The 24,967-nt window shown below is 52.1% G+C and overlaps 1 protein-coding gene and 1 long non-coding RNA gene across 5 annotated transcripts in view; both read right to left on the bottom strand.

Moving 5' to 3' along the window:
• CREB3L1 (cAMP responsive element binding protein 3 like 1) overlaps positions 1-9,692 on the bottom strand; it is a 47,140-nt gene extending 37,448 nt beyond the window's left edge. For 3 of the 4 annotated variants that reach the window (XM_080395763.1, XM_080395762.1, XM_080395766.1), the window contains exon 1: positions 9,336-9,692. In XM_080395763.1, the coding sequence (XP_080251889.1) occupies positions 9,336-9,443 (108 nt within the window). In that variant the 5' untranslated portion in view covers positions 9,444-9,692. The remainder of the gene's footprint in view (positions 1-9,335) is intronic. The other variant, XM_080395761.1, reaches the window with a different exon arrangement.
• Positions 9,693-9,760: 68 nt separating this feature from the next.
• The window catches only part of LOC308067314, a 41,414-nt gene continuing 26,207 nt past the window's right edge, over positions 9,761-24,967 (bottom strand). The window contains exon 3 of the long non-coding RNA XR_013929525.1: positions 9,761-24,568. This is a non-coding gene — a long non-coding RNA (uncharacterized lncRNA). The remainder of the gene's footprint in view (positions 24,569-24,967) is intronic.

Below are 24,967 nucleotides of genomic sequence, written 5' to 3'. Positions count from 1 at the left end.
GGTCTGGTTATGCAGTGGAGGATGAGGTATGAATACAGTCCATTCACTGGTTTTATAAAGTACAAATTAATTGGTTTTCAGTAAGGCCTGAAGAGGTCAGGCCAACAACAGCATGGCCCAAGTACTTTAGTTGAAATCCTGATGCTGACCAATGCAGTCATTTAGACTAACTTCTCCAGATTTGCTTGAAGTATCTGAGGTCAGAATCAGACACGTGCAGTCCCCAGGGACAAGGAACACAAGAAGGGTGAAAGATAGCAGGGACATCGGTGGAGAATGGCCCTGCCAAACTGAAAACATTGCAAATATCATGTATAGCTGCAAAGCCTTTCAAAGAGACTCTAACCAGGGACGCAAAGCAATAGCTCCTATGGACCTTTTGTGGCAGATATCCACTAGCAAAACTCCACCCCAGTCTAACTTTTCATTAATCTGCTTCACCCATTGATGCCACTGCCCCATGTCAGTAAGAATAAGGATGTGTACTATTTTATACAGAGTGAAAGCTGCATTGCGCAAGTGACACCCTAAGGATCACATGCAAAGTAACTGGCAGAGCTGGGACTAAAACACAGTTCTCCCATTCCTGACAACCTCACTGCACCGCTGTCCATAAGGAGAGAAAAAACACAACAAAAACAAAGCCAACACCATTCAATTGGCAATTCAATATTTGTGGCTCGACAGCACCTCATCAACTCTCAGTCTGCCACATTTGCTTGGAAAGAAGAGCCAGATTTCCAGCAGCCCCTGGGCAAAGAGCTCTCAGACCAACAGACTGAAAAGGCTTTGAAAGAAATCTTCCATCAACAGTCTTTACAAATGTCAGAGCTGGTTTCCTCCTCCCTGAGCTGCCTGGTTTGCCTTCTCTCCCCTGGGGCAGCAGCAAGCTCAGCCAAAAGCACCTGCCCAGCTCCTTCCTTCGACTGTCATGAATTTAGGGGGCTCATTTAGCATCAAGCTGCTGTGACAGGCAACAGTTAGCTGTCGAGGCTCTGGACCTGAGTCCCCTTCTTCACCCTGGTCTTTCTGCCTTGGCTTCCCCTTCTGGAGGGAAAAGCTGTCCTCCTGGGACAGGGGGAGCTGCAAATACCGCAGAGCCAGGAGCAGGCTTGCAAGGTAGACCCCTTGCACCTTGGCCAGCAGAGATGTGTTATTCTGGAGCTGCAGTGCTCCCACCTGGACATGCTGTGGCATCGGGAGGAGAATCCAGTGCCCCCGTGACACTGTGGTGGAGATCTCAGCATGGGGGAAGTTCCCTGGGCATTGGTCTAAGGAAGCTCACCTGCAGGAGGGATGCTGACAATTCAATATGAGTGTGCAAAACCAATGTTGTATACAGCTCCCTCCTGTGTAACGTGCTTGATGTCAGGCCCAAGTTGTATTTCTCCTCCAGCCTCTGCTGCCAGGTTCCTCCCAAGGGAGCCCTGACATTCCTGTTGCAGGGGAACTCCTGACACAGATTGCCGAGCTGAACGTTCTCTTGCATCTATTCTAGGAAAAATATTAGCTGAGTTTTGAGCCGGCTTTGCTAATCGGGTCCGCCAGACTGACCTAAACGAACATTTTTCCTAATCAAGACAAAGTCACAGTGTCAAGAAGCCAAAAGCAACTTTTCTGAGGTAGTCAGGGATGAGTTTCCCCTGGAACAGGCTGGACAGTGATCGTACTGAATGACCTCACATAAGTCATTACCTTTGAGCCCTAAAGATGGTACTAATTACCCCAGCACTGGTTTATATTACACACTAGTTTCAGGGAGAATAGCCATGCACATTGCCTCCATCCTGCATGAGGAATTTCTGCAGTCTTAGAAAGTAAGAAGATAAAATAGGAAGAGAAAGGAAGGAGTGAAAAAGCGTGTGGATATCTGCAGTTCCAACCTTCATGAGACCTCATTCTGGCTGGACAATGTGTCAAGATCAGTGTCAAGCATCTATCGCTTGGACACTGACCAGACCAGAGCAGCTCCACATGATTTCAAAGCCAGCCCTGGAGAGATTTAAGAAAGGAGGAGTGAAAGCAGAGGTGCAAAGAGAGAAGGTGGGTAAAGAAGTCAGAAAGGGGTGGGTGAGGGGAAGGTTGGGGTGTTCAGGAGACTACAGGAAAAGAAAACCTTAAATGATGTGACCCTACAGGAAAGTAGAAGCAAAAAAAAAATTGGTTTTTTGAGCAGCTGGGAATAAGTTAGAGAGATGTAAACACTGCACAGCAGATGTGGGGAGCAACCAGGCCGAAAGGCACAGCCTGCCTTTCAGCATGCTACCTGCAGTCCCCTGCTGCTCTGGCCATGCCCTCGGGTCTTCACAACCTTTCAGCTATTTCTGCTCTGAGGGATGATAACCCAAGAAAACAACTAACAACTCACAACACAACAAGTTGAGCTCCAAAGACAGGAAAGAGTAAGAAAAGGGCTCCACACAAACACTCACTCTGTCCTATTGCCAGCCTGAAATCAGGATTAGTGATTTCAGCCAGTGGATACCAAACTACACTAAAGTTGCACACACAGAAGTCACCTGCTGCAGTGGGACAGACACAGTGCCAGCATGGGGCTCAGCTGAGAAGCGTGGCTTTGGTTCCACCCTTGCTCTCACTTCTTATCTCCCATGTGGAGACATGAAGTGCCAGCAGTTCAGATGTGTAAAGGAGGATAAATACAGTCCCCAGCAGAAGGGTAGGACTGGTGGGATGTAGGAATCCCAGGACTGAGATTGGCCTGGAAGTGAGCACTCACACACTTGGCTCCTCCAACAGACACCTCTCCTGAAGAACAAATGCTGGCCACCAGGTTGCCTGTGAAGCATAGGTGACAGCACCTGACCTTGCAGCACAGACCTGGAATTTCCCTGGGAAATCTTCCAGCCAAACCAGGCCAAGAGACAGCTATTGGCCATTTCTTAGCTGAGCTGTAATGGTCAGCTTCATCCCTGGTGCCCTACATGCTCCCCTGTAACTCTGCAGCAAGAAGAGTCACCAGCTGGCTTTTGCGAACCATCTAGTTTCCTGCAGTGGACTGTCTACAACAGGACAAGGATTCACAGGCTTTCGTGGGTTGACTCATCCCTTGAAATGCACTGGTACAATATGCACTTCAGATCAAGCACAATCCTACCTGTGGCTATGGGAAAGGACCTGCCATGTAGCCATCACAAAGGCGGCTTCAGAGAGTTAATCATTTTCATTTGCTTCCTTTAACACTGAGAATACTTTAAATAATAAGTAAGTAATATACTACATGCTAATTAAATTCTACAGTCTAAAAACCTACAGGGAAGTGCTGAGAAAAAAAGGAGCAAGTGCAGGAGTAGACCTTTCCCAGAGGAAACACAGGAGTACACTGCAGAGGTGTCAGCCTGGCCCTATGTTGAACAGTGGGGCTGCACCTGTGGCTGTGAAATCCCTGCTTCTAAATTTCCCTTTAACGGGCTGCTTCAGAAAACACTCTTCTTTCCAAATTTCCCTCTCGACCAGAGGCAGCTATGTTCCAGGCTTCAGCGAGACCGGTGCAGCACCAGATGAGACCAGCACAGTGCCGAATGAGACTAGTGCAGCATGGGGTGGGACCGGTGCAGCACCAGATGGGCTCCTGAGCAGCAAAGGCCACTTTGCACCAATGAACCCAACACTTGTCTTGGGATTCAGAAGCCACTAGATGCCATGCTTAGGCACTTGCACTGGTACCAGGAGGAGGTCCAATGGGCCAGCCTCAGAGGCTTTCTATGGTCTCATCTGTACAAATGAGACCTCAAGTCTCCTCCTCTCTGAAAGTGGTGCTGGCATGGAATGGCTGCCATATGCCAGAGGGGATGGGGATCACTTGGCAGACATGGCCTGAGCTGCACACAGCTCCAGCATCTCCCATCTGGTGCTGCTGACACCCTCCCTCAGTGAGAGCGGACTGTATGCACAGATGTGCTTCCACCTCCTGCCAAGCCCTCCCTTTGTTTACTCTGCAAGCACTTCACCAAAGTCCTTCCTGCTTCTCCCCACCAAGACGATGGCTCTGTCTCCACTGTTTAACCCTGTTGAGGATGCATGCCTTCCTCCTCCACTCCTGCTCTGAGTTGCAACCCCTCTCCTAGCTTTGGCCTACCAGTGCAGTCAAAGGGTTCTCCCACTTCAGCTGAGACAAGCCTTTAGGCCAGCAGATGCCCAGCAGATGCAGACAGTTGTCCAACAGATGAACATTTTTATTAGGAAGACTATCCCAAATGTTTATCAGTTTCTTGGCAGCTAGGAGGGACACACAAACGATCCCCAGTCTCTGTGGAGAAAGTATTGACCTAGAGTCTTCCAAAGGAAGTTCAGGTCTCTCCCTGTCTTTGTTACCAAAATGGAAATACGTTTCCTGGTGATGACCCTATGGTGATGATGCTGTAGGCTCAAAGACTCATGAACTTCTGTGTTCAGCTCTGGTTTCATCCTGCTGCTGGCACTTTTGCAGGTGTAAGTCCTGCTGTGAGACAGTAAGGAGCAGCATGGACATGAAGTGGAAGAACCACAAGGTGGATCCAAAGAGACTAATGAAATAGGAAAGTCTGTGAGCTGTTATTTTAGGATTGATTTCCATCAGGCCAGGTCTGATGGCCCCAGCAGGTCTCTCTGTATCTATGCTCCAGATCCCACAGGAATCTCTGACTGACAAGTTCCAAGCAAAATTTAAAGAAAAAAGTCTTGCCTTACCCGGTACTTGGCTGACTAATCAAGGATGTGTCACTGACCAAATTTTACTAGGCATGGGAACAGAGGCCCAAAATGCTGCATATGTCCCCATGAGGGACTACCATCAATCCCAGAGACCCAGCTCCCATTAGAGCAGCTGGAAGGAATGAAAAGTGGATGACCCGATCTGCCTGAGCAATTTGTCCTCCCTGTGTAAGGAGATGGTGAGAGGGAGCTTACATAGCATGAAACTCAGACCAAAGGTCAGTCCAAGACCTAAGCACCACTAAAGTGCTATTTATGTCCCTGTAGTAGGCATAAGAGGAAAAGAAGTGTGTACAGGCTTCTTGCAAGAGCAACGGTGAATAGCCCTTCTTTATCTTTAGGGGAGGCTCCCCTCACAAGTTGCACCAGCACTGCTCTCAGCCTGCTCACTACAAACAGTCCTGCCACTCTCCGCTTTTCTGCGGGCCGGGACAACATTAAAGGGAACAGCACACATTAAGCACAAAACCCAGTTTGCACTCAAGGAGTAACCCCCAGAGACAAGCGGTTCTCCCATTCTGCTGTCCCCTGGTAGGCTTCAGAAGATGCCGCTTGTCACATTGGCTGGGCATATAGGATCACACAGTGCAAGGGCACGTCACCGTGCGCCCTGCAGAGGAGCTGGGTTAGCACCACCGAGACAGCCTGAATTGCTATTTTGCAACTTCTAACAGTGCAGACCTCGACTAGCATGTAGGGTATTTCTTTTTGCCTTGATGTCTCTCTTTCAGAAAGAGGTAAACAATATGCTTTGAAACCCATAGAATCAAAAAAAGAGCTGTGTTTACATGAACATCCAAAGTCATCTTTGAAGGTATTTTTCATACTATAAAATACAGAAACATAAGGAAGAAACAAACCCACTGAGGTACTGGGTTAAAAAGAAACACATGACTTCTGGCTGGCCGGTTTATTCTGGCTTCATTCTGACACTGAAGTGTTACAAACCCAGTGAAGCACTGTGGTGAATCTGACTCAAAAAATAAGGCTTTTGAAGAGTTTCATGGCACTGATAAGAGCTGAGAGAGAAAGTAAGAGCTCTGTGAGCGCAGCTGTAATAGACCATAAGTGAACAGATGGGTGCTCACAGGAACGACCAGAAATGCTGGGCTGGGCAGGAGGCAGACAGGTGACACTGGTAAGCCGGCACTGTGTGAAGGATCGGCTTCATGTACGGTACGTCCTTCTGGCAGAAAAAGATGAGCAAAGCTGCCTAAGTTCAAGAGCAGTATGTGGGCTCCTGAGCAAAACCAGACTGATAATGCTGTTGATAATGTAGTCATCACACGTAAGTCTGGTTAGCACAAGCTAAGTGAAGTAAAAAGAAACATTTTTGTCCCTTGGAGATTTCCCCTCCAAGTACCAAGCAGACTCTGCTTTCCCTAAGATTTTCCAAAAAACCTGAAAACCCCATCATATAATGGCAGACTCATGCAAGTTGGGCAGGAGCTCAGGAGGTCTCCAGCCCAACCTCCTGCTGAGAGCAGGTCCAGCACTAAATACAGGTTGCTCAGGGCTTTGTCCGGATAGCTCCTGGAAACCTCCAAAGATGAAGCTTCCATGGTGTCTCCATGCAGCCTCATCCACCACTAATTCTCCTCACAGTGAGAAGCTGTTTCTTTATACCCAGGCTAAACTTTCCCCGTTCCAATTTACGACCACTTATCCTCCTGCCAGGCAACTCTGGAAAGAGCCCGGCTCCATCTTCTCCATCCCTTCCCCACCAGCGCAGGCAGGCTTCTGCCAGGTCCTCCTGGAGCCACCTTGCCTCCAGCTGAGCCCACCCGGCTCCCTCGGCCTCCCCTCACAGAAGCTCTCCAGCCCCCAGCTATCTTGGTGACCATCCTCTGGCCATGCTCAGATTTATCAACCTCTTTCTGGTACCAGGCAGTCCAAAACTGGACACGGTATTTCAGACACAGTTTTATGATTGTCAGGAAAAGGGGTATAATCACTGCCCTCCAACCATCTGCCACCGCCCGCCTGTTGCTGACTGCTAGCTGCCTTTGCTGCCGGGGCCCAGCACTGCTCCATGGCCCGTGGTGGGTCACTCCATCTGTCCCAGGGGCAAGAATCCGTTTGTCCTTGCTGAATTTCATGGGGTTTCTGTCAGCCTGTTGCTCCAGCCTGGCTAGGTTCATCTGAGTGGCAGTCCCCAGACTTACTCAAATCGTTTGGTTTTTCTTTTTTCCTGTTTCACGCACACAGACCTTTTTGAGGCTGCAGCTACACACATGCCTTCGTTATTTCTTTGTCGCAACTTCAGATGAACAATATGGAGAACCATTTTTTAAAGATCAAGATGACTCATTAGAAGCCAAGGTTCAGGAAAGGAGGGTAGTTTAGAGACGTGTAATTCTTGCCCCAAAGGAGCACAGCCTCTGCAATAAGGTTCATCCATCTTTTCTTTCCACTTCCTTTCCAAACGGAGGAAATCTTCCTCAGAAAAAGTTCCATACTGGCATTTTATGGCCAAAATTCCTGGCCTGCACTAAGAAAAATGCTTGCTGAACAATATCTGGATAAGTTTGCCCATCTTTGAAGCAAAGGCACTGGCAACTTTGTGAGCTATTGTGCACGGTGATGCTTTGCACAGTTCTATGTAAAAAGAACTTCTCAACACATCTCAAGATCCCGGGAGATTTGCTGGATTTAGTAAGAAAATGTGAGTGTGCTCCTTCCCCCATGTTGTCATGCAGAGTGAGAACAAAGAGGGTGATGTATTATGTTCTGGCACTTGTATCACCAACAGATTTGGTGGGCGAGAAGTGGCTACAGAATCTCTTGTGTTTATCATCTGCAGGAAGAAAAGGTATCGGCTTGACTCTCACACTCCAGCAGAAGTTTGTGGTGCTGGCAGTTGGGAAAAAAATCCACACACACAAAAAGATCCTTTCTACTTGTAAGCTGAGCACAACGAAGCTTGAGTCACTGCAACCTAGTTAACGTGATGTAAGGGTAGGCTCCTTGCAGAAGCAGCTCTCCAAGCAGAAAGGCCGTTTAAGCAAGGCAGGACAGAGCCAGCCTGCACATGGCCACCACACACTTTAAACACACTGTCCTGGCAGGTGGCACCAGATGGCACTCTTACACAAAAGCTTCTTTTTCACAGGGTCTGCTTGCAGGCAGAAGTTGTATTTAAGTTATAAAAAGGCACCACCTATATTGGTTAGAGGTTCCGTGACTTCTGACCGCAGCCCGCATTGCACCTAGGCGAAAGGGCTGCTGCCAGTACATCCTATTTTCACTTCGCTCAGGGAATTAATGCTCCTGGCATAAAGCACTTCGTATCAGCATAGCTTCATCCACATTGGATGTATATAGAACTAGGGAAAAGCACTCGACTCCTAACAGGTCTCTCAGACATGAGCAAACGTCCTCGCAGTGCGAGCGAGCGCTCAGTCTCGGGGCGACGGGCCATGCGAAGGGCTGCCTGAGCGCAGCGGGACGAGCTGCCTCCCGCAGAGCCCGGCCGGAGTCAGCCCTTGAGGCACCCTGGTATCCTGGAAATCGGGAGCTGGCGAGGTTTCTGAGAGATGGGGCTGCCGGCATGATGTCTTTCCCAGACCTGGAGTGCCTCCACACACCAAGTGGGGTGCCTTCACGTCTATGCAGATTCCGCATCTCTACTGCCTCCTCCACAAGGGAGGCAGCGCAGAAGGGTTTGGAGACCTTTCGCGTAGCAAAACAGAAGCGGATCCATCAGGTGTTTAATGGCTACAGCCCTCCCCTCCCTGTCCCCTGCTCTGCGTTGTGCTGCTGGCATCTCCCCTGCTCTCGTTGCAAGGGGACCTCTCAGGGACACTCAGGGCTGCCCCGGGAACGCGGGAGGTGCCAGCGTTGTGACAGGGGGTAACAAGCCGCAGCTGGAGCCCCCCTGTCCGGGGCAGGCTCCCTGTCCGGGGCTGCGGCTGCTCAGAGGCCGGCGGAGCCCCGGGTGCCGGCAGTGCCCCGCTGCCCAGCGCGGGATGATGCCCCCAGCCCAAACCCCTCCTGCTCCAGGGCCGGGTTCTCCCTGGCAGAGGGGCCGCAGGATCCGCCGCACAACCCCCCCCCGGACAGCCGGGGCAGGGCCAGGAGCTGGGCGCCTGCCGCGGGCCAGCGCTGGAGCGGGGACTCGGCTCCTGGGAGAGGCTGAGCGGCTTCCCTGGGGGCGAACCATGTCCCTTTGGTTTCTTGGGACTGGCAACACATTTCCCTCCGCAGTCACTCTTCCCCTTCACCCTTCTCTCCAAAGCCAATCAGCCCGGCCTCAAGGCCGAGCGGGAGATGCTTCGCCTCCCAAACGACACTCCGAGGAAAAGTTGCACGGGGAGGGGAGCGGGGGCGCCGAGCCCGAGGGTCTCCCGGGGGCACCCGGCGGTCGGAGCGGGGCCACGGGCAGCTCGCACGCCCCCCGCCCGGGACCGCCCGCTTCTCCCCCAGCCATCACCCCACCAAAAAAGCGCGTTTTAAGACCCCCCCCCGCCGTTGCCCGGCGCGGTGTCCCCGGGGCGCAGCGGAGGGGGGCAGCACCCCCGGCAGGACCCCGGGGCGCAGCAGGGAGCCCCGCCGGCGCGTCCCGGCCCCGCTGCCGGGGGAGCGGGGCAGGGAGAGGCGGGGGGCTGCCGCCGGCCGTCCCTTACCACATTGCTGAGGAAATCCGCCTCGCTGAAGTCGCCGAGGTCGAGGAAGCCGGTGCCGGCGGCGGGGAAGAGCCGCTCGGCGGGGAAGGGCTCCAGGATACTGTCCATGGTGCCCGCGGCGCGGGGGCTCGCCGGCCGCCCCCCGCTCCGCCGGCCCGGCTCACTGCGGCGGCACGCGCCCGCCCGCCCCCCGGCGGCGGCGGCCCATGGGGCGGCGGGGGAGCCCGGCTGCCGGGTGCCCGCTCGGGGCGGCTGTCAGTGCCCCGCTGCCGAGGGGCCGGCCGGGTGGCCCCGCCGCCGGCCCCGACACGCCCCCGGCCGCGCACCGGCCGCCGGCGGGGCGGGACTTGCCGCGCCCGCCACCCCCTTAAGGCAGCGCGGCGGCGGCGGGACCCGGCGCAGCCTCCCCGCCGGTGCGCGGTCCCGCCGCTGCTCCGGGGCTGCCCCCTCCCCGGGTCCTTTGCGCTCCCCTGGGGCTCCCCCGCGCCGATCTCCCCGCCGGCTCTCAGGCGCTCTCCCTCGGTCTCTCTCCGGGTCTCCCCCTGCCGGGTCTGCTGCGCTCCCCCCCCCCCCCGCCGGGGCTCCTGCGCTCCCCTCCCGGGGCTCCCCCCAGGGATCCTGCGCTCCCTTCCCGGGGCTCCCCCCAGGGATCCTGCGCTCCACACCCGGGGCTCCCCACGGAGCTCCTGCACTCCCCCCCCCCGCCCCGGTCTCCCCCCAGTCTCCCCCCGGGGCTCCTGCACTCCCTCCAGCGCTGCGGAGGGGGCTCGGGGGTGGTGCTGGTTCCCCCACAGCGGGATCTCAGCTGGGTAAGCTGCACAAAGCTGCCGGCAGCACGGCTGGGCCGGTGGCCCCCCTGCATCCCCGGAAAGGTGGGTCTGCCGGGGGAGGGGGGGCAGTGCCCGAAGGGAGCTGCCGGTGGGGAAAGCCCCGCGCCCCCGCTCCCCGCCGCGGGCATGCAGGCAGGCCTGGCTGCAGCAGCCCATGTGGCTGCTCCATAATTAAAGAGTTGGACACCATTAAAGAGCTTCAGGAAGATTATATGGCTTCAGATAAATGGGATTATGGATCCCCGTCTTCTCTGATCCTTACTCCAACCAACACTCAGGAAAACCACTTATAATAATCCTGTTGAAGAAGCCCTGATGTTTTATTAATCTGTCCCCGCTTTCATGGCTCCACAGAGAACGGACCGGAGTCCTGGCCGCCAGGAGGGTCTGTCATGGTCACAGGCACACAGAGAGAAAAATAAAACCCAAAGACAGCGGTGCGTTTCTCCTGGCAGAAACCTGGCTGCAGGTTGCCAGCCGTGAGGGTCCTGGTGGCGAAACGCTGAGTTGAGGCTGGCTGGAGCCTGTGTTTGAACCAAACACTGGGCTTCCATCCCTCCCTCCCTCCCGGCTCTCGCTCTGCTCCCCCCGGGTCTCAGGACTAACTGCACAACCCAAGGTGGTCCTTGGCTACTTGTTGCACAAGCAGCCGCGTGCTGCCTCCTGCACACAAAAGCCTTTATACCCGCACGCACAATGGGCTCTTTCAGTTACATTTACTTTTACCTTACGTTTCAGTCAAGTGTAAAGAGCCTTTGGGTAAAAGGTCAGAGACATAAATTCAGCCAGGACAGAGCTGTGCTGAGAAAATGCTGTTCCTCCTCCTTTAATGATAAAGAAACCTCTTTGGCAGTGTGGGTGCCAGTGAGTTTAAAGGGGGACACACACAGCGAAACCTTTGCCACTGCACGATGGGGAGAAGAAATATGTCCAGCCCCTTCAGCAAGAAGCAAACCTTCATCTGCAAGCAAGGGGAAAGACGTCTTTCCTTAACGCCCCAGCCAGCAGGGTCCTCAGCTGCGAGGGGTGGGAGGACCGAGCCCTTCGATAGCAGCAGGGTGATGGACACCCGGCCCAGGGTCACGGAGCATGGGCAGAGCTGCAGCAGGGGCAGCATCACCTGCTGCAACCACATGTGGGTATCGCTTCCCTGACTACAATGAAACCAAGTGAAACCAAGAGTTCCTGGTTCAGTGCCTCACGCAAGTTAACACAAGGAATCATCTTCTCAGGCCGCATGCTGCACTCATCCTCAGCGCCAGGCCAAGGAAGCTCAGGCGGTGTCAGCTCCAGCGACTGTTTGCACAGCATGGGTGGCAGTGTCATCAGAAGAGGTCAAGCAAAGCAAACCTTCAAATTTGTCTGCGCTCTGAAGGAAAAATGCTTTGGCACATTCAGATAGGGATTGTGAAGTCCATTTGGAAGATTAAAACATCTTGGAAAAAATGAAATTGCCTGCTCTGAGACCCTGTTTCTATTTAACACTTTTAGTACTGAGCAGAACTGCCCGGACACAGCTCCCTTGTCTATCGCTGCTCACCTCTGCAGGCAAGGAAGGATTAGAACACACCCTCCTCCTCAGTATTGCGCTGCAAAGCTGCTCTGTCCCATCTTGGAGAGCTCTGATGGGACCCCCATCCCTAGAACTTGTGTAGAGCTTAGAAACGGACATTTTGCCCACATCAGGCACAAGTGCAGTCCATTAAAGGCGATGCAAGTGTTACCTCTGCATTCAGAGAGTGTCACTGCTGACCATCTGGAGCCAAAAAGGAGAGGTATTTCTGCAGGCGAGCAGTTTTGTGCTCCAAAAGAGACCTGGGGACAGGGAAAGTGTTGATGGTGTGAGGGAAGTTAATTGCAGTTCAGAAAGTCTTGGACACGCTGCTGCAGCTGGCAGGGAGTGCCCACAGTGGGGGGATAGGACAGGCTGAGCGGCACGGCTGCAGCAGAGACCTGGCAACTATGGTATTTTTCCTGAAAAAAAAACCATTTTTCTCTCCTCTTTTTAAGAAAAAATCTTGAAAAGAAAAAAATTACAGTTTTTTTACGTTAGAAACACTTGAGCATCACATGGCTGTGAAAAAGGCAAATGCCATGCTGGGATATAGATGTAGGAATCCTCCAGGGAAACCTTTACGACGTGAAGTTCCCCTTCTGCTCTGCAGAGGACCAGCGCAGGACATGGCGTCAGCTCAAACACCATGCCTACCCCGTCACCCCTCGAGCAAGGCAGGGACTCACTGGGCTGGGTCCAGAGGAGGGCAGAGGGAGCAGCCGGAGAAAAAGTGAACCCTGAAAAGGGACCGAGGGAACTGGGCTTCTTGGGTCTAAAGAGATGACTCACGCCAACAGCCTAGGCACTCAAAGAGCTGCAGGCACAAATTGCTCTTCTGTTGTCACACTGGAGGGGACAAAGCAGTAAGAGACGAGCGCCTGGGAAGCGGCAATGTCACCCTCACCGGAGCATCTTTAAAAAAATTGGGAAAAAAATTATTTTAAAAAATAAATCTTTAAAAGTTCTGCAGCCATCTCTTGGGACATAGCTATGGCAGATCAGGAGGTGACCGTGGGGCAGGGGCTGAATCACATGATCGCTCAAATTCAGCCCTGTTTTCTCTGATTTTATATTTAGATTTATTTTCAATCTGATCACAGCAGGAGACTGAAACAGCAACCATGTTTAGATTGCACAAGTCTCAAACTGAGAGCAGATAAGCTATCCCAGCCTCGCAACGTTTGATACTGCAAATGCACATATACAACCAAGCTCATTTTATCAGTGCTGAAAAGTGAATCAGCAGCCCGGTTCTCGTAAGAAGGAGCTCCTGCTCTCCTGTGCTCCATCCTGCCTTGCCTTCCCGACACTGCCTGCATTTATACCCACGGAGGGAGAACCGCAAGCCTCTCATCATACCATTTTGCATTTTCTTTGCCTTCACCCTGCACCATTGTGACCAACACATGCAAGACAAGGGAAGCAGCCCCTGGGCTTGGACATGCCAACAGCAATCCAGGCCGTTTTGCAGGCTGCAAAGCTGAGGCTTTCTGTTCCCCCACCCCAGACCAAGCCAGGAGGTTTCACAAACTCATCAAGGATGAGTGTTTCTTGAGGAATGTGGGGCGAGTTGCCTATGTCAGTGACTTTTGTTTGGCTGCGTGCAGGCCCCGTTGTTACAGGAGAGGTCGCCTACCTGGGGTTCACCCTGATCTGCAGCCTGGAGAGCGGTACGGGAAGGACTCACGCTGTCAGCGCTGCTTGCTTTGGGGGTCAGGCTGCCTCCAAGGCTGCCACCACAGCAGAGCTTTTACTTCGAGTCTGGTGAAAGATACCATTTGTCCTGTTTATTTTTCCAGCTTTGGCGTTCATAGGGATGGAATAGCTGGTTTCTGCCACAAGCCATCTTCCTAGCCACAAAGGCTTTCTGGAGCCGTGCAGGCTCCACGCTTTGGCTCTTCAGTAGCTCTTTATAGCAGCCTTGCCTTTATTTCTCTCCATTTTTTCTCTGGATTCAAATTACCTCTCACTATGTTGTTTGGGGGTGGTTTTGCTCACCATTTTGTGCAACACAGACAGAGGGAGCAACTGCTGCGTTGTAGGTCCCCTCTGCTCCTGAAGTCCCACTGAGAACAAGGTGAGGATGGAAACGGGACTTTCAACCCGTCAAAGAAGAGGCACTGCAGTCCCCCAACAGCCCCGTAAGAGACAGGCCATGTGTGATGGCACGAGTAGTTGCATATCCAACCCTCGGGCTGTGATTTCTTCCTTTAGGTTTTGTGGGAACAATTCAAAACCCATGAAAAAGTCAAGACAGGAAAGGAGGAATCCAGCAGAACGTTCTCTAGCAAAAGGTAACTTTCGAGGAAGGACTCGCAGGCTCTGAAGCCTTTCTCTGCCCTCTGCTCCGCCTCATCTGGGAAATCCGGCTCCCTTTGATTTCCTTCCAGATGCTGGTTTAAACTCTCTTTCACACACGTCTCCCTCCAGCCAGCTGCTTTGCAGTTCCTCCTTTCTCCTGGGTGCTGCCTCCCAGCCAGGTGCCCAGCGCACCTGCTCCCACCACCAGCGAGCAGCAGCAGGGCAGGGAGGGCAGCCAGCGAGGAGATCACACCTAGCCCAGCTCCCTGCTAAAGCCGGGGGTGGGGGGGCACCTGTAAAACCAGAGCGTTCATAAATCCGCTGCCCCAGCTGAAGGAGGACACGAGTTGTGTTCTGCGGGTTGCTTCGCGTGCAGCTACACAGAACTGGTGCTGCATCAAGTTAAACGCCTGCTTGCAAGCAGACATGTTTCGTCGGTAACCAGCGAGCCCAGCTAGGTGTGAGCCATGCCGGAGCACTCAGGCGAGGTGCAGGCGCACACACCTGTGCGTGTGCTGAGGGAACGTACACCGCGACTTGTGCTTCTTTCCTCCCTCTTGTAGAGGGGAAAGTGAAGAGCGTATTAATTGCATGTTTGCATATGGCAAGGATCCATGAATGCTGTGGTTTCAGTGAGCACCCTAATGCTATGTGGGGAATGAAAGGGAAGCCGCAAAGCTCAGCGCTGCAATTATTATTCTTTCTGGGGTGAACTTAAGGCCCTTGGATAGATTTAAATTGGCCTTGCAAACAGGAGTGAGTGACAGGCAGGGAAGCGGGGAATGCAAGACCTGGGGAAAGGAAAGCCTTGAACAGAAGACACCAGACCCTAGGAACATCCCTCCACGGAACTCCTTCAGCCTCCTGGGGATGCAGTTGAGCTGCCTGCAGCAGGATTAGGTATGTCAGAAAACAAAGCCTCCAAACTGTAAATGGGCACTACAACACAAGATGAGAACTGAAAACTCACCACTTTGAAGGTAACTGATAAAGGAGGAGAAATCTCTCTGTACCTCCTTCACTTCTTCATGGCGGGCTAAGAATGTTGCCTTGCCTTGTCACACACAGTCTGCCCTCTCTGCTCTACACCTCAGAAAGAGCAGAGGCTCCCTGCACCCCCCCACCCCCCATCCCCCTTTTTTTGTTTTTCTGGCAATCTCCCTGGAGAACCAGGCAACTTTCAGGGTGACTAATAATGAAGAGTAACTTCAGTATGAGGGCATCTCCTTCCAGCAGTCTGCTGCTAGCATTTGAAGATGCTGTGAATAACTCTCCTTTGGGAAACCTGGAAAAATGGGAAGCTGCAGGACAGCAGGGGAGGGTGGCTGCCTCAGCTTCCCATGCTTTAATTTTTATTTACCCTACCAGGCTTCTAGACTGCACGGTTGCACGGCCAGCTTGCAAAAGGGACCCAGGCAGCCTTCGTAGGGTTGCACACAACCTGAAGAGCCATTCTGAGGGGGTTGTACTGCCTCATTTCTCTTAACTGTTTCCTACATCTCAAACCTTTTCCTAAGGATGAGGGTACAGCTGCACACCCTGTTTGACTGAATTTTGCCCCAAGAAAATACCTCGCATCAAGGAGCAGGAGACAGACAGCTTTAGTGTAGATGGGAGCTGAAGAGCCAATTCCAAACCCCCAGTTACCCGCATGATGATTAAGGGGGCAATCCTCGCTGATTTGTGCCACTTGACCCCTCGGGCACAGGGGAGAAGCCAGACAATCAGACCTTGGCTACGTCCAACAGGATCTGCCCCCATTGGAGCCAAGCAGATGTGGCACAGGCAGGCTGGTTGGGGGAGTGGGGGGGGGACAGTGTTCCCTGCCCTGGCAAGGGTTAAAAGCAAGGTCTGCATCCACAAGCAGTCCTGCGAGGAGAAGAGCACAACCCAGCAATTCAGGCATGTCTCACCACTGTTTAAATGACATTGTTTCAGTGCTGTCTGCCTCGCCCCTCGCTGGTAATTACAGACTTTCACTACGGGGGAAAGAGAGACACCGAGGAGGAAACCTTCATTACAGACTTATCTCCTAGAGCAAAAGCAACCCCAGTGTAATGTCTGGGGCACGCTGCCAGGATCAGCCACTAAAGCGAAACACTTACATTTAGGACAAAAATAAAAGGGGAGAAGTGTTAAGTGATTTGGGAAGATCAGAAGCCCACCAGGTTGGCTGCTGTACAGTGCTGGGTGGGGGGAGAACTTTGGAGGAACTGGAAAGCCGCCCTGGTTTTAAGCGGTGCGGTTTGCATCTTAACATTCTTCCTTCCTTCCTCCTTCTCCATGTGCTTGTGTCCCCTGGTGTCTGCATGTGTCCCTTTGTCACCCCTGGCAAACACCAGCGGGCTGGGAAGGGATGGTTTCCCTAGGCGTCCCAGCTTGATGCTCCTCAACAGAACAGATAAAGCTGTAGATGTCCTTGGCTGACCCCTCTCCCCTCTGCACACCTGACTTAGGATCTACACTGAAGAACAGGCTTCTTGTCTCCAAAGCTGGGGGCTTCTTCGCACCTTGTCTATGTTACGGGGGCCCAAAGTTTGAGCTGCGTTAGAAAGGCTGCAGGAAGGCTGCAGGAGGGTTTCCCTTCCCAGTAGGACACTCCTCTGTTACAGCCCACAACCATTTCCCATCGCCATGGTGCGTCTCTCAGGGCTGGCGTTGACTTGCCCACGGGTGGCTGACACCTCTGGCGAACATGATCTGATTCCCACTACTTTTTTCCTCATCCCAACTTTATGTCGGCTGGTGATGTAGGTACAAGCTAAGTCGCTCTTCTTACCCCTGTGCATTCACACGAGTGAAACTGGGACCCGCTATCGCGGCACGGATAGCTCAGTGCTTGTGGGAGAGCTTACTTCAGCCACAGAGCTTTCCTGCAGAGCCCATTTTTGCTGCCGGTGGTGACACCTAGTTCTTGAAGGATCTGGGGTTTGATGCTGCATTAGAAAGATCCTTCAGACCAACAGGCCTTGTCCCCAGCAGCTAATGGCAGGGATGGGAGAGGGCCCGGAGGAGAAAAGCATTCAATCAGATCGCTATTAAGATGTGTCTAGGGAACTGGCTGAATTTTAATTGTTCTTTCCTACTCGGTGAGTGAGCACAGGAAAAGATTTACCTTCTGGCCTTTCCATTTGGGCATGTTGACATTTCCAGGCGGCACTTTCCTCTGATGGAGAGGTTTGACGTCAGGTGGGCTGATTAAAGCCTGCAGTGCCTCTGACTCATGTGGCTACGGCCTGCGCAAGGGGATTTGTAATGTGTCTCTTCTCTTTCTATCCCTCGTTATGGTCGGGTTTAAATAAATAAAGCTAAGCTCAATTCACAACTTCAGGGAAGATGCAGCTTGGCTCAGGCTCAAATACGCATTGCCATGGCAACAGATGCTGTCAGGCGCACGCAGATGTGTCACTCCCGGCAGCGAACTCCCCTGGCCCCCTGGCTGGCTCTCCCTGCCCAGGCGCCCGTGGGGCTGGGGCTGGCTGTGGGAGCGAAGCTGGCACTGCCCACACTGCTTGGGCACGCAGCCGCTCCTGGCAGCAGCCCGGTGCTGGCCTTGCTGCCCTCCCGGCCTCCACCTGTGCCAGCCAGCTGCCCCTTCTGAGCAAGAACCTCCTGCGGGGGAACCCCCAGTAAGTGGGGTTTGCAGAGCTCCCCGCTTGACCGGCATCTCCAGCCTGAAAAGCCCTAGAGTGGCTTTGTCAACCTGCAGAAAGGAAAAGAGGGACTTCCAGGGTCAACAAGTCTCATACAGCTGCAGCCAAGCATGTAATGCAACCCTCTTCATGCACTGGCCGAGCTCTGAAATAAAGAGATAAAAATTATCAGCTGCTTTTCAGAAGACGCACTGAGCAACCCCCTCTCACTTGCTATCTAGATGCCCAGCAAGGAAACGGAGACGCAGAGATGTGGTTTCTCCAGCTGACCAGGGGGTAGATAGGCAAGGCAAGGTGAGGCAGTAGAGTCCCTGGCTCCTCTGTCCCAGAGTACCTGTCACCTTGGCATGCTGCACACGGTCCCTTTGGTGCTGCCACATCCTGCACAGCTTTTGATTCATTGAGAGCTTGAGTGTGGCAGCAGCCTAAAATGTGAAACACGCCCAAAGGCAGCAGAAGGCTCTTTGAAGTGCTGAAGAGCTCACCGCCCGCGGCACCGCGCCTGCGCATCACTAACATCCACTGGTGTACAAGGGAAATGAGAGGTTCTGCTTTGAGTGGCAAACGGGGATAACGGCCTCGCCAGGTCTTTCTTTCTCCAGGCATCTCAGGACATTTAGTACTTTTCTTAAAGCCTGAGCACCTGGAGTCCTGGGAACATGGAAGCTTCTCACCTTCCCCGCTTTTTTCTTAGGTGACTCTGATGGTTGCAGGGAGCCAGCCGAAAACGCACGCCCCTAGCGACGGTGCTGGTGGGCAAACCCAACAAACCACCATTTACTGGTTTCAATCCTATTATTTTTAGGCCACCCCCATTAACTGAGCTCTGAATTAGGGTTTTCATTTTGGATCATGGGCAAGCACAACATGCGCGGGGAGGTGCTTGGGTGCTCTCCCGCTGACCTGAGCTGCACCAAGAGGCGGCATATACCCCATTAGACACTTTGGAAGGGGCAGAAAACCACCTGAGCCAAGAACCCAGTCTTCTCACATAGATCACTAGCAGTGGGGAAAGGTTTCTAGGTTAATCCTCATTTTGTAGGTTTAATGCTTCCGCAGCTGCGGTGCCAAGTCATTTTTCTGCCACAGCTGATTTGAAATTAACCTTACCTCCTACAGTCACTGTACCCCGCCACATCAGGGAAGTTAACAGCATGAGAAGAGTTTGAACATGTGAAATGTTTTTATGACTGCATAGATGGAGCCACATTTCCATGACAAATCACTGAAATTTGAGAAATCTAATTTACAACACAAATTCCTTTCTTTTGTGTGTCTTTCCCAACTCAAATTCAAGTCAGAAACTCTCTGGGTTCTGCAGTAACTCTAATCTAGCAAAACTGTGGGTGTAAAAGAGATGAAAAACAATTGCATGAGGTCTCCAGGGCTGGTCCACAATGACTCCAAACCCTAAATTGCTCATCCCTTGAGCATGGTTTATGACTGCAATGGATCCAGGCGGAACTGTGTAACCAGCACTTACATAAAGGGGAGGCAGCAAGACCTCCTGAATCAGTGGCATCTGTTCTGGGAAGGGCTGACCCAGAGACAGCCACAGCAAGAAGGTACCGAAACCCACTGTCTCCTCCTAGAAAGAATTGAAGGTCACAAAGTAAAGACCCCTGCAACCAGTGCTGGCTTCTGATTAAAAATAAATCCCTTTCATGCACAGACAGTGGTTTGGGAAGGGGAAACACCGAACTGTGGTGAAAGATTGGAGAGTTGATAGCTGGGCATCTTAGAATGGAAACACAAGTGGCATCAATTCAGGTACAGCTCGATACCCCCAGCCACTGGCATCCATGTACAGGCGTGTTCCCTCCTCTTACCCTTCTTGCACAGTAAAACTGATTTTTATGGTAATTTCATCTGGGAGCAAATGTGAAAGCAACTGAGTCTTGGGAACAACAGAGCTGAAAGGCCACTCGGGGTCCTTCCCATGCCACCTCTGGAGCCAGGAGGATCAGGGTTCTCTGTAGACAGTCAGTGCTTTGCCCCAGTACAAGAATTAGCATCATTATTTTCCAGTGATGGGGGCTGCCACTGTCTCTCACCAGACTGCTAAACAAAACCAGCGCTGTGGTGTGGTCCTCCTACCCGCGGTACTGTGCTCTCAGAGCTAGGAGACAGCAGAGCCATTTGGGCACTTCCAAGGCTCACTTCTTCATTTAAAATGCACTAGAGAAAATCCTAGTAAAATATGTTATACAATTGGCCCACATAACTTACTGCTGTCAGTTGTAATTGAGAAGGAACTGAGGAAAGGATCCGACATTTATAGGGGTGAAAACATCCTCTGCTACAGCACGCGAGGGAAGGGCATGGCTTGCAGCCCCACAAACCCTTTGAAGAAGACAGGTTTCATCAAGTACCTGCAGCAGGAGACTGAAAATGGGGAACTGTTAAAAAACCTCAGCACACTAAACTCCAGACCAAACCAGAAATGTTCCCCATGAGCAGGTTAATATATAAATAATTTCACATCATCCCAGTATTTCTGCGGCAGACAGTTAAATTCCCAGGAAGCGGCCAGTGCCAGCTCCTGGCAGAGGCAGGGCTCCCGACCCAGGGAAGCTGTGACCCCAAACAGCAGCTCTTATGAACCCATCACAGCCAGGAAAATCTTGCAGTATCCTACACAAATATGAGTCCCAGTGCCAGCAAGTAGTTTTGCCTGGTCTTTTGCTGTCTGATCAATCCCGTGTAAGTCCCTCTTCCCTCCCTGCCAGCTGCCATCCTCTCCTCCTTGACCAGATACCCAGTGGATTATTTTTGTCTTGAATCACACAGTCCCAATGTTACAATTACACGCTGACCTCAAAGACTTGCTTTTAAAATTACCCCTCTTTAGCAAACCCTCTGTCTAGTGGGTTGGGTGGTTTTCTTATTTTTTATTTTTATATCTAAATGGTTAAATAGTGGGTGTGGTTGAGGAGAGAGGAAAAGAATAAAGAAGCAGACAGAGCACGCAGCAGCGGGGAGGGTTGTGAGGGTCACAAGTGTCCTCCTCAGGATGGGGAAGTCCATGTGCTCCGGAGAGGAGACACTTGGATTCCTCTCTTTCTTCAGCGGCATCTTCTTCTAGAGGGTCAGTTTGCCTTGCCGACACATGTCATTTCACAATGGAGATGGTGGCAGTCCCTCTTCCCCATAGCTACACCCAGGGACTTGCTCTTGCAGCTGCTACCTAAACCCAGAGACCCAACAAACCAGTGTCCTTCAGACATAGCGTGGAAATTGGGACTGCCCTGTAAATGCTCACTGACGTCACAGATTTTCTAAACAGAAGAGACAGAAAAGCAAGTCAGAAGTGCTCCAAAGCACCTAAAAGTGAACAGGCCTAGGAGAGGGATAGGGAGCCATGGCTGTAGAGGTATGCTCATGGTGAAACCCCATGTAGGATAGGCATCACCCGCCAGTGCTGCTGCTCAGCTGACAGTTCCATCAAATCCCTGCAAAACTTCACAGAATGCACAGAAACCTCTGTGATGAGATGAGAGATGAGCATCTTCTTTGAGGATGGAGAATAGGAGGGAACAGGACACCAGTTCATCCTAGTGAGGCAAAAAGGGAAGCAACTCGCAGGCTGACAGGAGAAACTTCAAATCTGCAGCAACATCGCAGGCCCAGGTTGTGCACACACAATTTTTTCAGTTTGCTACACACCTGAGCTTTCCTTCCATGCTCTAAATAGCATTAAAGCCCAGCTGAAATGGTTTCAAGGCTGACTGGAGCCACAGTGATTCAGCTCCAAATGACACAAGGAGCTCTGGCTGGGCTGGTTGTGAAAGCTGGCCTTTTGACAGCCTTCTGTCACCTGGCCCGGGGCTGCTCTTCCAGCCACCTTGTCCTCATCCCAGTCTCACTCACTTTCAGGCACGCATGTCACTTCCACGCTGTTCTGCACACCTTCTCTTCCCGTAGCCTTTCCTGCGTGCGCACTGGCTACGTCTCAGACCTGACAGGGTGAGCTTCCACCGCGTCAAACCTCACCAACAAAATGCCCAGTAGTACTCGCAGAGCAGCCCTGCAAACAGTGGCCTGAGCTTCATGCATATGAGAAGGTGGCATCTGTCACTCACGTGAGTGAGCCTGAAGCCCTGCTCCCGGTGGGGGTTCAATTGTATTAGAGTGATCTGAACACTGTCACACTGGGAAAGATCTCAGCATTTTTGGTGAAGCCAGTGTTCCAGATATTTGGGAGGGGATGGTCTTCTTCCCTTCGTTCTCCCTGCAGCTCCCCTTGGACACAGGCTTTTCCCCCCTCTCCACAGTAGTGCTGGGTGTTGTGCTGTGCTGTTGCGGAGCTGGCCTCACCCACACCTGCAGCAGCTGCATTTTATGGTTGGTGAACTGATTTTTGGTTTGACAAGGGTTTTTTTGGTCGATTTTGTGAAATGCTTTTAAAGCCTGTGAAACTGAAATGGATTTGATACCCGCTGGATGAGACTACAGGCTGGTTAGCGCAGCCCAGGCTGGGGCAGAAAGTAGTGCCAGAGCTCCAGTTAAGTGATACCTGTAAACACTGGCAAGGGACACAGTGATGACGAACAGGCATCTGAGGACTCACCACTTCTGTCACTCGGATTTAAAAAGCCAAATCCACCTACCAACATTTGCTGAATAGTGTTTGTTTCACTGGTATCAGTCAGCAAGACATCAGTCAAAGGTATTAATCTCTGAAATAAAAAAAGCCCAAATTCCAAACTCTGTTCTTTTCATGAGCTCTGGTAAATTTGCTCCCTTTTGCAGTCCTGGGGTCAATCAATTAGTGACTGCCTAGGGAGAAGCTTAATTAGGCTCAGATAACACAACAGAGGTTTCATCCCCTTGCCCTCCCTCTATACACATCCTCCTTTACACATCTGGGTAAAAGCTTCGCTGCAAAGCCTGGAGAGAGCAATCGCTTCAAGCATAGAGTACCCAAGAGCACATCTGAGCTCCCGAAAAGCATTGCAAACTCTTGCATCATGCAGACGCAGGAGAAGCCAGAGCGGCGAGGAAGTGAGAAGATCCACTCTGGCAGCCACTGCCACAGGGATAGTGTGTCACTGGGAACAACAAAAGGTGTTTTTACTGAGGAAACGTGGTGCCACGAGTTGTTAATCTTCTCGCAGAGGCAGAAATCCTAGCGCTGCTCTGATGGGGCTGCTCTTGCAGCAGGAGCGAGCCAGCCATTCAGGACTAGTCTGACAAATCTGGCTCCAGCTGCTCGGCTTTATTAACGACAGAAGCCCTCGAGGGGTGGGATCCAGAGGCATCACAGAGATTTTTTTCCCCTTCCCTAAGCACAAAAGACAGAAGTGGAATGTAGCTGAGGAATGCTTCGCCCTTGGAAGGGATGTAATAAATCTTCTTGGATGTGATATTTGGTTTATTTTGTGGGAGTCATTCAAAAGGAAAATGTAGATTGTGGGGCTTAGAGCTCAGCCTATGCTGGCAAAGGATCCCCGACAAAGAATGTCCATTGGCAGGGAATTTCCTGACTTTGCAAGTGAGCAAACGCCTCTTTTTCGGTTACTCTAAAAGCTGTCTTGCTATTATATAAAAGGTTGCTATAAGGCAGACTGTGATCAGTTCTTCTCCAGATCCACCAGAAGGAGGACAAGTAATAATTAGCCTGATTTGCAGGAGGAAGGATCCGGGCTGTACTCAAGAAAGTGCTTTTTTTTTTCCAAGGAAGGTCTCCTGGGCCGCAGGGGGCTGCTGGGGAGGCTGCGGCGTCCCCATCGCCAGAAGGATTTCACGCACGCGTCAGGCACTGCTCCTGGGTGACTCCACCTCGGTGAGGGGGGGGATGGCTTCAGACACTTCCTGAAGTCCCTGCCAGCCCTCTGGTGATTATTACTGTACGATTATTATTTAACAGTGGGAGTGCTGCCTTTGGGAAAGGGGCTTAAGAAGGATTCTTCCTGCGCTGAAGGCCACCGGACATGGGGATAGCTTAGCAGGCAGAGGCCAGGAGAACAGAAGGGAGCTGATGTGCGGGTGGACTTGCTTTGCTGCAGCAGCATGGCACAGAAAAAGCCCAAAGGTGACTGTGGACCTACCGCAGAGCAAGACGAAGCCAGGCTCACTGACAGAGGTGGGCAGGGAGGAGGCAGGGATGCCCTGGGGGTCTCCGGTCTACCAGTGAGCTCCTTGGGGAGGCCATGGCAGAAGCCGGCTGGATGGCAGTAAGCCATCTGGGAACCCTAAGCCAGGTTTAAAACGGACCTGGCTGGAAGAGGAGCAGACTGCATGGAGCCAACCACAGCTGCCTGCAGCGGTTCCAGCCTTAAGGGAATCACCACAGTGGAAGGTAGAGGGGGCTACCAGCCGTTAGTGGTAGACACGCTGGTTTTAAATGCATAGACTTAGTTATTGCCCGTGGTGGGAAAGCCCCAGCTATAGAAAGCCTGAAGCCCTTCCACCTGCGGAGCTGCCACGAGAGCTGCAGGACGCTTGGGAAGAGGTGTAAGTGCGGTCCCTATGCACACTCGGTGAGCCCCGCCGTGAAGCCCAGGCCCTGCCCAGGCCGTGCCCTACGGGAAGCAGTGGAACGGCACTGACAGGGCCACAGTTCCGAGGGGTCAGCCACACTGGCCGTCATTGCGCCACTCTGTCCATCCTCCAGAAACGTCACTCCGTCAGGTTACTGGAGTTTCTCCTTTCTTGTGTGGTTGTGAGAACAGACGAAAAAAAAGATCCCATTAACGAGGAGGTGTTTGTTAAGATTTTAATTTCCTAGAAAAGGAAGCATGTTTGCAGTGCTCAGTGGAGGGGCTAAGGTCCCCCCAACAGATTTTAAGCGAATCCTTCATGTCGTTGCCTGCCATTGTCACCTGCTGGAAATTACATGTTTTCAGTGTTTCCTTCCTTGTCAGGGAACACAAGTATCTTCTGTTCCGCACCCTGTGTTTTCACATCAGAGGAGGTGCCTGTGTTAGTGACCTTATCAAGAAGTTAGCAATCTTGGGTTATTACCAGGGCTGGACTAAGCACTTTGCTGCTGTTATCATCACTATTGATTTTACATTTATAGAGAGCTGCAAATTTACACAGTGCTTAATAAACACAAAGTTTCCTGGACTGCAGCTAGTGATTAGGAGAATTGGGAGGCCTTCATTTTTTTTTAAAAAACAACACAATTAAAAAAAAAGAAACAACCAACAATTACATGATATTTCTGTGTTGTTTTTTCCACTACGGTAAGAGGCTTAAGATTAGAGGAGTTGCTGCCACACTCCTCTATGGCCACACGCATCAGGACACTGTGAGAGCTAACAGATCTAACATCCTCCTGGGCAGAAT

Source organism: Falco punctatus (assembly GCF_963210335.1).
Source record: "Falco punctatus genome assembly, chromosome: 7".
NCBI classification, from domain to species: Eukaryota; Metazoa; Chordata; class Aves; order Falconiformes; family Falconidae; genus Falco; species Falco punctatus.
This window is presented reverse-complemented; position numbering and strand designations above follow the sequence as displayed.